The sequence below is a fragment of the Balaenoptera ricei genome, chromosome 8, assembly GCF_028023285.1.
Source record: "Balaenoptera ricei isolate mBalRic1 chromosome 8, mBalRic1.hap2, whole genome shotgun sequence".
NCBI lineage: Eukaryota > Metazoa > Chordata > Mammalia > Artiodactyla > Balaenopteridae > Balaenoptera > Balaenoptera ricei.
In genome coordinates this window covers 74,624,036-74,637,418 of record NC_082646.1, presented here as the reverse complement: position 1 = coordinate 74,637,418, position 13,383 = coordinate 74,624,036, and the positions used below count along the sequence as shown (strand labels likewise).

The window sequence follows — 13,383 nt, the reverse complement described above, 5'->3', positions numbered from 1 at the left end:
CTAGAGTGGATGGGGGATAAGGTGAGATTGAGTCTTTTAAGGCTACGTCTTTTAATATTATTTGGCTTTTGAATCATATGAATGTATTATTTTTTTCTAAATGTATTCTTTTTATTGAAGTATAGTTGATTTACAATGTTGTGTTAATTACTGCTGTACAGCAGAGTGACTCAGTTATAAACATATATACATTCTTTTTCATATTCTTTTCCATTATGGTTTATCACTGGATACTGAATATAGTTCCCTGTCCTATACCATAGGACCTCGTTGTTTATCCATTCTATATATACCAGTTATAGAATGCTGTGTGTTTGTTAAGCAAGCAGAGAGGGAGATTTAATAAACACCTATAATGTGCCAGGTAACATGCTGACAACCAGTTCTCACTGTATGCCTTGGCTTTATCATCCCCATTTTACAGAGTTGATAGAAGATCAGAGACTTGACTAGAGTCACACAACCAGTAAGTGATAAAGCCAGGATTTGAACCTGGGTCTCCTGACTGCCAAGTCCAGGGATCTCTCTTCAGCACCCCAGGGGCCCCTCCCTTGGGGTCGCCACACCTCAGTGTCTGGGCAGAGATGGGCAGACCTCCAGGTCTCGCTCCTGCCAGAGCCCAGAGCTGTGTTTTTATATGTCCAGACAGAAGAGGCCCTCCCACCCCCGCCCAGAGCTTCTAGCGTGTTTGTTACCAGCATCCCAATCTGGGCTGCCAAGCCAGGGGCTTCAGGGCCCCTGAAGGCTAATGGTACAAGACACCGTGGAGTGGGAGGTGGAAACTGGGAGCTGACAGACATTGCTTTGTTCTAAATCCCTGTCTCACGGCTCACTGGTAGCGTCTGAAATTTCAGCCCCTTCATTATTCCTCTCCTGTGCCGCACATTTTCCAGCCCAGAAACACAGCCAGAGGAAAAACATAATGAGCTCTTCTCTTGGCGTCAGCTGAGCCCTCTTTTTTTTCCAGGGTGAGGTCTCCTCCTAGGACAAGCATTTCTCAACGATTCCTCCATGATTGGGGGCATCAGGGCATTTTAATGAAACTTAGACTTTTACCTTCCTGCCTGTTTCTCAAGCTTATGAATTATCAACCCTTTCTCGGGTTAACGGGCTCATCTCTCCTTTGTGCCGCTGTCCCTCAGATCGTCATTTCACTGTGGCCCTTGCACAAAGGGCCTTTTGCAGGGCTCCACGCGGGAGCGAGAGGGAGAGGAAAGCCAATCCTGCAAGCTGAGCCGCGGGTTGTGTGGGAATCATTCCACTGGGGTCCCGGGCAGGTTCCCTTTAGGAACAACACAGGGAGCTTCACTCAGAGCAGCTTGGGGAAAACATCTGCATCCATTCACCTGTCTGGGGGTGGTTCAAGTTTCTGGGGAGATCGCATGTCTGAGGGCGGGGGAGGGGCACGTTCAGATACAGCCTGGCTCAACTGAAGGCCCCGCTGATTTGACCTGTGAGGCTGGGCCCCGAGTGGGGGGCTTGGACCCAGCCCTGGGACTCCTCCATCTCTGCACTTGTCCCCCTACTGGAGTTATTTTAGATTTTTGTCCAAGTGTATCCTGTCTGAACCTACATCCTCTGCCCTGCACAACTTGCTGTATAGTCCAGGGCTAGAGAATAATTCTGTGTGCCTTGGTTGTCCCAGCTGTAAAATGGACAGAGTTATCCCTGCCTTTCGTATGGGACTTGAGGGCTCTGTCAGGTGGCAAGGATCCAGAGAGGACAGGACACAGGGAACTGCAGCCAAGCTTGGCCAGATTCCCTTCTTTTCTGCTTCCAGACACCCAAGAGACAACACTTGTCTGTCAGGGAGCCCTGATGTCAAATCTCAGCAACACTGTTTACTAGCTGGATGACCTTGAGCAAGTCACCTCACCTCTCTGAGCCTCAGTTTCCTCATCTGATTAACAGACACACAGAGTTGTTGTGAAGAACTGATGCAAGGAGGCAGTCCAGCCATTCTCCTTGCATGAGAAGTCCCCAGAAACCTAGAGGGGTCTTTAGTGACCGCCCCCCCCACCCCCATGTCACCTCTTTGAGCCCCTTGCCAGACCGCTGAGAAGACTGGGGTCTGGGTCCAGGTGTGGAAGGGAAGTGTTCGGGTGACAACAGGGAGAAGGTGACTCTGGGGGGTGTTGTAAAGGGTAGGTCTGGTGAGGACCCCTCAGAGGCTATGTGCCCACCCAGCCCCCAGACCTCGCTGAGAGTCAAGATGCGTCCCCTACACAGAGACCAACAAGTCTCTTTAGAGACCAACAAGTTGGTCTTTAGAGACCAACAAGTCTCTAAAGGGTCAGCATGTGTGGTGTGAGGTAGGCCGCCAGCTGACCTGCACTGGCCTCAGGCTGGAGAAGATCATCCACGATCCAGTCCCTGCTATGTAGCTAATGACTGTGACTGTGGACAAAACATCACCTCCTGGGCCTCAGTTTCAACTGATGTCTGAGGATCCTTCCAGCCCTGTAGTTATTTAATGGGGAGCTTCAGGACTGATCCCCAGGGCCAAGGTGCTCAGAGGACAAAGGCCAGGGAAGAGCTGCTTGAATCTTGTTGGAGGGTCGCCCTTCGCCTGAATTCCAGAACCTGATGGTGCCCCAGTGGGTGGAAGGGACAGAGTGAGGGTACAGAATCCTGACTTCTCCTCCCAGCTCTGCTACCTGCTCTCTGTGCCCCTCGCCCCCATCTTGGTTCCCCCACCTGTAAAATGGGCAGAAAGACTCCTGGAGAGCAGGCCAGGAGTATCTGGCCATGAGCCTGCCCAGCTGCCCGATGCTTCCCTACCCTGGTGCATCTTCTCTCTGTCTGTGGTTAAGGTAGGGGACGAGATCGTCCGGATCAATGGGTATTCCATCTCCTCCTGCACGCATGAGGAGGTCATCAACCTCATCCGCACCAAGAAGACTGTGTCCATCAAAGTGAGACGTGAGTGAGGCCAGAGCATGGGGGTGCTGACAGTGGGGCAGGGTGGGGCACCTGGTGGTACCCAGCTTCTAGGGGAGGAAGGGAGGGCAGAGGAGCCATCCTAACCCCCATGCCTTTCTCCCGCAGACATCGGCCTGATCCCTGTGAAGAGGTGAGCAAGACCCTCCTCTGCAGGCAGACTCCTCCCTATGGGCTCAGGGTCCTGGGATCAGCCTGGGGTCTGGCCAGCACTGCCCCTGGGCCAGTGATGGTGGAGGCTTCACATGGGGAAGATTTGGATTTGGGGCCTGGTGCCTCAAACATCTCTCCCTAATGACCCCCCTTCTACTTTCCCCTCCCATCAGCTCTCCCGATGAGCCCCTCAAATGGCAGTATGTGGATCAGTTTGTGTCGGAATCTGGGGTAAGGGTCAGGACCGCCGGTGATGAGGGCTGGATGGGGTGGTCTTCAAGGAGGGGTAGCTGGTCCTGAAGGAAGGCCTGCTCTAGGGATGTGTTCTCAGGGGCTTCATATAGGCCCCCAGCACATCCAGAATGCCCCTGTGGGTGGTGGCCCAGCCGGTATAGACACACACTCCCAGGGACAAAACGGCAGTCGGGCTCATGTGGGGACAGCAATGCTTGTCCTGAAGGCCTTATGAGCACAAGAGGCCCCTTGCACAGTGCGGACACCCGGTGACCTTATCTTCTCCCTCCCTCAGGGTGGGAGGACCAGTCTGGGCTCCCCCAGCAGTCAGGAAAACAAGGAGAAGAAGGTCTTCATCAGCCTGGTGGGCTCCCGGGGCCTTGGCTGCAGGTGGGTGGCAGGTATGCCCTGGGGCTCACTCATGGCCAGCAGACCCCAATAGGTCCCTCACACCACTCCCCTTTCTCACTGCTGCTTCTGAGGAGACTTTTGTCCACTAGTGATGACACTTCTTGGTGCTTGATTTCCCCTCTGAGCTTCACAACAGCCCTGTAGGGCCAGAGGGACAGCTCTAACAGGCCCATTTTACAGAGGAGGAAACTGAGGCCCAAAGGCAGAGCCGTGTTCCTTTGGTGGGCCCTCGAGTCATGCAAAAGGAGCCTGTCAAGCTGGTCATCTCTGTCACAGTTCCCTTGTCACTTATTACCTTGTGGCTTCCTTAGGAGGCAGCCAGGGAGTTGCAAACAGGCATTGGGTCTCATGGGGCATTCTTGTTAAGCACACACGTACTGCGGTTAGAGATCTAGGTTCCAGGCCCTACTGTGCCACCTATGAACTCTAGAACCTTGGACTAGTTACTTAACCACCCCGACGCTCAGTTTCTTTTATTTATTTATTTATTTGTTTGTTTGTTTGTTTGTTTTGGTTGCATCAGGTCTTAGTTGTGGCAGGTGGGCTCCTTAGTTGCAGCTCACCAGCTCCTTAGTTGCGGCACGTGGGCTCCTTAGTTGTGGCATGCGAATTCTTAGTTGCGGCATGCATGTGGGATCTAGTTCCCTGACCAGGGATCAAACCCGTGCTCCCTGCATTGGGAGCACAGAGTCTTAACCACTGTGCCACCAGGGAATTCCCTAAGTTATTCTTCTTATTTCCATTCCATCACATTTATTCAACACTTTTCTGACAAGCATAAGTGATAAAAAAAAAAGTCCCTCCTTTCTAAGACATTATAGCTTAATATAGAAGCCAACCACATAAATAGTTACAGTAGTGAGGGACTCTGTCATGGAGCTGCATTCTGGGTCAGGCATGGCAAATAAGTTTTCTGTCCTGTGCTGTCTCTGATCAATTAGTGGTGGCTGCCCTGGAGTACTAGTTTGAAAAGAGCTTTAATGCTGTATCTAGGCGCAGGTGGGAAAGAGTGTTGTGATTGATTAGCGATATCTGCCACAGATCTGGGAGGGGAGATTAACAAACAGTACAAGTGCCATCCTTGCTGTAGGTGTTTTAGGAGCACTGGGAAGGGAGCAACCAGCTTAGTCAGGGGATAGAATAAGGAGTTTGGTTAAAACCTTGTAGAGGAGATAACATTTGAGTGTTGAGGAATGCATAGGAAAATGCTAGAAAGAGAGAAGAAACAGCATATGCAATATGTTGGATGAGAGGTTGGGTAGGAGGAATTAGAAGTAGCTTTCTGTGGTTATTGCCACAGGGAAATGAGGCTGGACAGGTAGACAGAGACTGAACAGGTAGATGACAGAGGGCTTGGGTACTGAGCTCATGCATGACCTGGACACACAGGCGTAGGGGGCCGGTCATTGAAAATGAGCAAGCACTGAAGAGCAGAGGCTCACCTGATCTCCCGTCTCTCCCACAGCATTTCCAGCGGCCCCATCCAGAAACCCGGCATCTTCATCAGCCACGTGAAGCCTGGCTCCCTGTCTGCTGAGGTGGGGTTGGAGGTGAGTGACCCTGGGCCTGCCCCAGTGGGGCCCCTGTGGGGTGAAGGGTCAGACTGTGATCACACAGGGATGGAGCACGTGCTTTCCCACACAGCCCTCTCTCAACACTCACTGGCTGATGATTCCTACTAACCCCCAAAGGGAAGGCTTCACAGAGGGGGTGACATTTGAGCCTTTCTACAGCCCTTCTCCAGCTCTGAGAGCCTTTGGTCCTGAGCTTGGGAGGTAGTAATAATAATCAGAATTGACATTCATTGAGCGTTAACTGGATTGGACACTGTTCTAAGCCCTTTAAAATGTATGAGAACTCTGAAAATTAGGTACTATCATTAGCCTCATTTTACAGATGAGGAAACTGAGAGCCAGAGAAAGATCTTTCCAAGATCATGTACCTAGTATGGCAGGGCTGGGATTCAAACCTAGGTGGTCTGATTCCAGAGCTAGAACTCTTAACCTCTTCTTTGGACAAGTTATTTCCTCTTTCTGTGCTTCAGTTTCCTATCCTGTAAAATGGGGGTACTAGCCTTCCTTCTGGGGTCATTGTGTAGATTAAATGTATTAATACATATGCTTAGAACTGTGTCTGGTACAAACTGAGGGATCGATTAATGTTAGCTATTATACTAATTATTATTATGACTACACACAGAATCTACTATATGAGAAGCTTAAAGGCTCCTATGTCTACAAACTGAGTTTTTAAAGCAAATGTCATAAATTCAGCCAAAGTAATGAACTTCTAAAGGTGTAATATTTGACAACTGATAAAAGAGATATGGGGTGGAGGAGCCCTGGGAGGACCCCACTGGAACTCTGCTCTTTCGGAAGAGTTGAGGTACAGCTACTTGAAGACCCAACGTCTGATGCTGGCCTCCAGGGGGAGCTCTTCCAACAGACTGAGTGTACAGATAATACAAACATGCCGATCCCTCTCCATTTCTCCACCAGACAGGGGACCAGATTGTCGAAGTCAATGGCATCGACTTCTCCAACCTGGACCACAAGGAGGTGAGATGTGGGTTTTTCACCTTCTGGCTGTGATCCTCTCTGCTGTCCTCGTCTCACCTACCTCCCCCTTGCTGCAGTGTCTGAAACCTTCTGTGCTCTCCAGAGGCCTCAACTACTCTGATCTGTCAGGTCTCAGCTGACTATCTGCCTGTCCCCAACAGGCCGTGAACGTGCTGAAGAGTAGCCGCAGCCTGACCATCTCCATCGTAGCTGGAGCGGTAAGTCCAGAACGAGCTGGTGGGGGCCCCATGACCCCTGACCTGCAGCCCAGCTGCTCAGACCCCTGATCTCTGCCACACACTCCTGGGAATGGCCAAGGGCTCTCCTTCCCTGAAGCTCTGATAGCAGCTGGGGAGGATTTCTGCCCAGCCAGAAGCTTGGGTCAGACAGAGCAGGAGGCACAATGCCTGACATGGGGGGGCCACGGAGATGAGAAGGCAACCCAAATCTTGGCCCTCAAACTCTGGCAGTGGACTCCTAGGTTCCCAGGGGACTGAGCAAGCCACCCATTTTCTCCCCATGAGGGCCGGGAGCTGTTCATGACAGACCGGGAGCGGCTGGCAGAGGTCCGGCAGCGCGAGCTGCAGCGACAGGAGCTTCTGATGCAGAAGCGGCTGGCAATGGAATCCAACAAGATCCTCCAGGAGCAGCAGGAGATGGAGCGGCAGTGAGTGTGGCCAGCCAGGATGCCCCTGCCCTGCCCCCCCAGACCACTGTACCATCCCACCCGCCTTTCTTCCTGCCCACTGCATCCTGAGCTGACTTTATTCTCTCCCCCGAGGCCTGTCTTCAGACCAGATGGGCTCAGTGATGCTCAGTGGAAGCATCCCCTGCCTCCAGACCACGAGGCTCCTCCCTCCTTGCCAAGGAAAGCCCTTGATTGCCAAGACCCAGGAATATGGAAAATGAGGGTGCTACTAGCAATAACTAACATTTGTCAAGTACCAACCACGTGGCTGGCATTGTATTAGGGCCTTGTTTATGTTCCTCAACTGAATTCCCATAAGAGCCCTGGGAGATAGATAGTATTAACCCATTTTATAGGTGAGGAGACTGAGACTCAGAGAGGTTACACCACTTGTGTACAAAGTCAGACATGGCTAAGCTGTGGAATTCATACCCGGGCAGTTTGGCTGCCCCATCTATGGTAATAAGAACTACCCCCCCACCAACCCCAGAGTGGCTGGAATGATGACTGAGAGAATTTATAAGTCAAAAACTATTGTCAAAATCCCAATCCAGATACACTCTATGAGCATAATAAGAATTTGGGAAAGGAAAGTGGACAGGATCTTTCCATCTCTCGTATCACAGAATTTGCCTGAAGAACCACCCTGGGTGGTACCTCTGCCCATTACCCTGGCCTTGCTTAGCAGCCCCAGCTTTGCCCCTGGGGTCTGGGGCCCTCCTCTGGGAGGACCTCACTCAGTCAGTCACTTTATGCTGGTGTTTAGAGGTGGCTGCATGGGATGTGGCCTGCACTGAACTGCCTCCGGTCTCCTGCAGTGCAGAATCTCTGCTCAGCAGTGCCAGACGAAACCACACAAGAGCACAAGATCCAGACTTTTCTGGACCCTCTTTCCCAGCATCCAAATTTGGTCCAGGCATCCTTGGAAAGGAGCCTGGAAGAAATATTTAAAACTTTTCTCAAATCAGAGATTAGCTGCAAGGAAGAGTTAACTTCTCTTACATAGACTCCAACATGCCAACTTGCATTTGTGTTTCAGAAGGAAAAAGGAAATTGCCCAGAAGGCAGCAGAGGAAAATGAGAGATACCGGAAGGAGATGGAACAGTGAGTGCCTTGGCCCCATGTGTCTGCACACACATGTCTGTGCGTGGACGTGAGTGTACTCGCAGGAGTGCGGCCCCAGAGGCCACCTCCAGGCCCAGTTTACCTGGCCCTCTTGTCCCCTGGTGGACCGTCCTTTATTTGTAGTCATTCCATAATCCTAGTAAAACCCATCCTTTTAGGGTAACTGGAACACAGTCTTGTAACTGCCAGGGTGGCATTCACACCTGATTTAGAATACAAGTACCAGGGACTCGTTTTCCTCACAGCTAGAACCACGTGGCTTCTCCCCAGGCTGGTTGGCATTCCCCAATAGGCAGAAGGCAGGCCTGTGAAGGTTCTGACTCCAGTCACAGGCGTGGGGGGTCTTATTTCAGGATCATGGAGGAGGAAGAGAAGTTTAAGAAGCAGTGGGAAGAAGACTGGGGCTCAAAGGAACAGCTCCTGTCGCCTAAAACCATCACCGCCGAGGTGCACCCAGTACCCCTTCGCAAGCCAAAGTGTATGTATCATGTGCCGGGGGGGAGGGGGCTTCCTTCTGGGGCCTGGGGGTGTCTAGACAAAGATAGAGGTCTCCCTCCACTCACCACCACCTGCCCAGGTGAATAGGCCATGGCTCTGTCTTCATGGAGGGGCAACCAAGTGCCAGGTGCTGTCTGCCAGGGCATTGGGATGGGTGGGATCTGCCTGCCCTCCTTGTCCTGGGGGCCTGCTGCCAGGCTCTCCCCCATGACACAGACTCAGGCATGTGCCCTTGGACTTCTGAAGAGGGGCTGGAGAGCTGTGGCAAAAGCGAACTGCTGATGGGATTATCATCCTAGTATGTCAGGTGTTGTGTCCTCCTCTTGCCCGGTTCTGAATTGGGGCTGGGGTAAAACAGCAGCAAGAGAGAGGGGAAGGGGCTCACGTGAGAGAAGGACTCTGGTGGTCCAAGGCTGATGAGCAACTGTGGGAGGAGCTTACCGAAGTGCCCCTACCACCTGCATCCCTGACTGTGGACTGCAGTCACGCCACTCCGAGGATGGAGTCGGGGAGAGAACTGTGTGACCCTCCCAGGCACTGAACTGCGGCCAATCTTGGGCCTCAGCAACCTCTGCCCTTCCCATCTCCTTTCTTCCTCTGTCCTGCGTTCCCACGTCCACTTGCAGTCCAGACCCCCACCACCTGCTCCCCCGTCCACCTGCTCTCCACGCCAACTCCCAGGGTGTCATGTCTCTTCAAGGGGCAGCTCACACCACCAGGGCAGAGTGGGGGGCTCAGTCTCAGTGCTTCTTCAGTGGGGTGGTGGTGGGGAGCCAGGAGCCAGGCAGCTTGGGGGCCGTGGCAATCACAGGTCCAGGATGCCTGGTTGGGCCTTTACTCTGACTTTACAGCTGTTTCGATTTGTACTTGACACAAGGCAGATTCTACTCCAGCTGACTGTGCTCAGCCGACCTGGGACCCTCCAGATATGAGGCAAATCTGCACCCAAGAACCAAGGTTCCCCGACTTCCCCTGTGCAGCAGCCATTTGGGATCCTGTGATGGGGTCTGGACAGCTTTGGCCCCAACTTTGAATCATACCCGAGCCCTAGAGGGACATCAACTTGCCAACCCAGGCCACTTGGGTCAACAAGAGGCGCAGGGCATCTGGATGGTTCCATGTCACCCCTCCCTGGTGCAGGGCAAGCATCTCCCAGCACATTTCTTGCTGGCACCGGGGCAGTGTCATCTCGGGTCCTCTCCCAAGGACAAAGCACTCTCTCATCAGCTGCCCCCATGACATTCGGTATGAGTTGAGGATGTGGCCAGAGCTAAATTCCCGGCGAATAATCTGTGCTTTAGACAGGTAGCTAATTTGCTCTTTGGAGTGAAATAGGAGCTTCCAAAGGAGAGAAATCGATTTTAATTGCTTCTCATGAAAGTAATCCTAGTCAATTTAGTACCTTCCTAGAAATTCGGTCTTGGCTTCAAAGCAAACACACCCTCTCAGGAACTGTAAAAAATAAAAACCCGTTCTCTAGCTATTTATTCAGTGCTTTTAGACGAAATCAAGCTTCTTGAATGAAAGGAGCAAAAACTTTCCCTTTGCTCGAGATATAAGTGTTTTCTAAGGGAACAGGAGGAAGCAAGTGATTGAGGACCAGGCTCTGCCGGCCTGAGCTGAGGCAGCCGGGCCACCTCCATCCATTTCCATTTGCATGGGCAATTTAATTTTACTTTGGAGATTAGTCAGGAAGTGCAGGAAGGCCTCTGAGCCAGCTCAATTCCCACCTTTTCCCCATTCCTGGGAGGCTGGTATGGTCTCTGCCCTTTAGGGCCGACAGGACCAGGCTGCAGCCAGCCCCTCCCTGACCACTCTTCAATTTGGGGGTCCAGTCAGCTGACAGGTTCTACCCGACTCAGGTGTCTGTGCCTGTGTGGAGTCAGCGTTTTTGAACAGACAGGAAAAGAGTGTGAAGCATCTCTTGCCTGGAAAATGAAGCCACTCATCCTAATGATCAGGATGGGACTGACTGCTCCTCTCCCCACCCACTTCCCAGGGGCTCCGCCTGCCTACCCATGACCGACCTAGCAGAACCCCAACATTGCACTGAGCCCTCAAAGCCAGGACGTACAGTCACAGAGGCCCCAGAATAGCTTTCCTTAGCAAAAGCAAAAGGGGGCAGAGGGGTAATTAAGGTTCCCAGAGCTGGAAGGAGGCTTGAAAGATAAGAAGTTTAAATAAGAGCTTTCCAGCCTTCTCATCAAGGACCCCATCTATTAGCCCCCAATCCCATTAGACCCCATGGTTTGGAAGTTGAGTTTTTTCCTACCACACTATTAAGTAATCATTTGTATTCACTGTTTTATTAAGTAGTCCCTCTTGTTAGCAAGAAAGCATCAGTGTTCCATTGCTGAGTAAATATAAACTGAGCCAAAAACAAAGGAACTTACGTATAGCCTTTTCATAGGTTAATAGGCCAGCTCTTCTAATTAATATTTTGAAATATTGATAAGCAGCTTGTAGGAGACTCAAACACTACTTTCCAGGGCCCCAGGGAGGCCAGAGTCCAGGTTAGAAATCACTGGAAAGGACAGTTTGCTATTCTCCACATTAGGTCAGAATTCATGTCTTTCTAAGCACACGTGTCCCTTTTACCCCTTGGGATCTCCTCATCTCCTCAGGATCCCAAACTTCCATCTGCTGCCCACACACACAGTTCTGACATCCCCTGGGGACCCAGAACTCCAAGGGTGATGAGAAGAAGCTAGGAGGATCTGTTTCCCATTGCAAGCCCTTGGCATCAAACGTGTATAATACTCCGATATTGCTGTCATCAGTACTGCACCTCCTGTTTCAACCAAACACCCTGCAAAATGGTTCTCATGCTGCTGTCAGATCAGAGGCCCCTGTTGTGAGCCCATTTTACAGATGGAGAAATGAGAACTACCAAGGTTGAAAGCACTGCAGGCACCATCCTAGAGCAAGAAACCTTTGCTCTGGGTTCCTGAGCCCTGTTCTTGCCCCTGACCTCCCAGCTCTCCCATGGAGTAAGCTGGTCACAGGCCCCCAGGCACCCCCAAGCACCTCTGGCCTCTTGATCTCCCAAGTCTTTCTTGGTTCACCAGCTTCCTCCTCTTTTCCCGGGTAGATGAGCTGGGAGTGGACCCCGAGTTTGACCCGGCAGATGACCTGGACGGAGGCACGGAAAAGCAGGGAGAGCAGGTTTGCGGCCCCCGCTTCGCTCCCTGGCCTTGCTGCTCTGTTTGCCCTGCCCGCCTCCTCCTGCCAGCCCTGCAGATACCCAGCTCTGAGGGGCCAATATGTGGTAGGGACTCCTGGAGTCCGGGAAGCTCCTCCAAGCCCCGGCTTGGTCCAAGCACTGCCTACAATACCTTAAGGATGAGACTCACGGCCAGGCTGCAATGTCAGCTGGAACTGCTGGCTCAAATATTTAATACTACCCATGCCTAAGTTCTTCCTCTGCTGCTCTGGCCTCTCCCCCAAGACTCCCTAGACCTCCCCAACATCCAGCAACTAAGAGGGTAGTGCCGGGTCTAGCAGGGGGCTTTCTAGATCCTGTTCCAGAGCTCAGGCTGGTCAAGGGTGGGTAATTAAGCCATCACTTCTGGCCAGGGAGCTTCAGCCTTGAGGTATTAGCCCATCCGTCATGCTGTTGCCTGGGGAAGGCAGGGGGCTGGTGATCTGGCCTGGGTGGGGATGTGCTTTTCTGTGGGCAGATCTCCTGCCCACTGCTGCCTGAGTGTCCTTCCCTGAGCTGACCCTGCCAGGGCCTTCTCTTTCGACGTTGAAAGCAGAGGACGTGGCCTGCTCTGTGAGACAAGACAGTTTTGTTCTGTCTGACAGTCGTTCTAGGCAGATACCCAGGCTCCCTTTTGTTTCGGGTTGTTTCTTGGATGGAGGAACCTGACGCCAGTCAGGAGAGGCCTTGTTCAATGGGGCTTTGTGTTTGCAGACTGTGGCTGTGATGGGGAAAAGCTCATCCTTCTACAAGGGGCTTTCTCTTTGACTTTCTGGCACTGACTTCTGAAGCCAGTGTCCTGGGGGAGGCAGCTGACAGTGGCCCGGGGACTGGGAATCGGGCCCTTTCTCAGGTGGTCTTGGGCCTGCTTTACAATCCAGGTGAGGCCAGGTAAGTGGAGAGTCAGACAGAGGGTGCGGGTCTGCTGTTGAATTTGCTGAGGCTGCTCTTCATCTCACAAAGCCGCGAGTTCCTTGGGAACCCAACTCCTGGCTGCTGCCCATGGGTGCTCTGGCTGAGCTGAACTGCATCTCATCGCTTTGTTCTCTGTGTTCTTATAGCCTTTGGATGGTTTTATCGCTACGATGGCAAATTCCCAACCATCCGGAAGGTAGGCCAGGACTGAGTGCTGTTTGCTGCTGAGTTTGCCTTTTGGTTTTGACCTTTTCCAAACATTGTTTCTTCTCCTGTCGCCTCTCAACAGTGTGACCGCCTGTTCACTGGGGGGGCTAACCCTGTCTGTGCCTCTTTGTCAGACTGATGTCAGATGGCAGGGCACTGTCACAGCGGCATCGTGGGGGAGGTATTCACGGGCTGAGACCTGCCCAGGTACCATCAGGCACTGCTGGGTCGGCACCAGCCCCACTGGGCACGGGACAGGGCAGAGCCATGGCAGGAAACTTCTGCTTTGTTTCTCTGTCAAGTAGAACCAGAGGACAAGACCAGAAGCCAAGGTCAGACAGAGTGAAAAATCAAGTTGGATGCAGGTTATGAGACACGCACGTGTGCACACACACACACACAGGATTTTGTTTGAAAAAATAATAAAAGGAGATGTACAGGTAAATTCTTT

The 13,383-nt window shown here is 52.1% G+C and overlaps 1 protein-coding gene across 2 annotated transcripts in view; it reads left to right on the top strand.

Moving 5' to 3' along the window:
* Nucleotides 1-13,383, top strand: part of USH1C (USH1 protein network component harmonin) — a 52,245-nt gene that overhangs the window by 13,961 nt on the left and 24,901 nt on the right. For both annotated transcript variants that reach the window (XM_059929578.1, XM_059929579.1), the window contains 11 exons: nucleotides 2,814-2,922; nucleotides 3,049-3,073; nucleotides 3,267-3,324; nucleotides 3,623-3,717; nucleotides 5,204-5,288; nucleotides 6,237-6,296; nucleotides 6,458-6,514; nucleotides 6,821-6,963; nucleotides 8,024-8,089; nucleotides 8,464-8,588; nucleotides 11,700-11,773. In XM_059929578.1, the coding sequence (XP_059785561.1) occupies nucleotides 2,814-2,922; nucleotides 3,049-3,073; nucleotides 3,267-3,324; nucleotides 3,623-3,717; nucleotides 5,204-5,288; nucleotides 6,237-6,296; nucleotides 6,458-6,514; nucleotides 6,821-6,963; nucleotides 8,024-8,089; nucleotides 8,464-8,588; nucleotides 11,700-11,773 (897 nt within the window). The remainder of the gene's footprint in view (nucleotides 1-2,813; nucleotides 2,923-3,048; nucleotides 3,074-3,266; nucleotides 3,325-3,622; nucleotides 3,718-5,203; nucleotides 5,289-6,236; nucleotides 6,297-6,457; nucleotides 6,515-6,820; nucleotides 6,964-8,023; nucleotides 8,090-8,463; nucleotides 8,589-11,699; nucleotides 11,774-13,383) is intronic.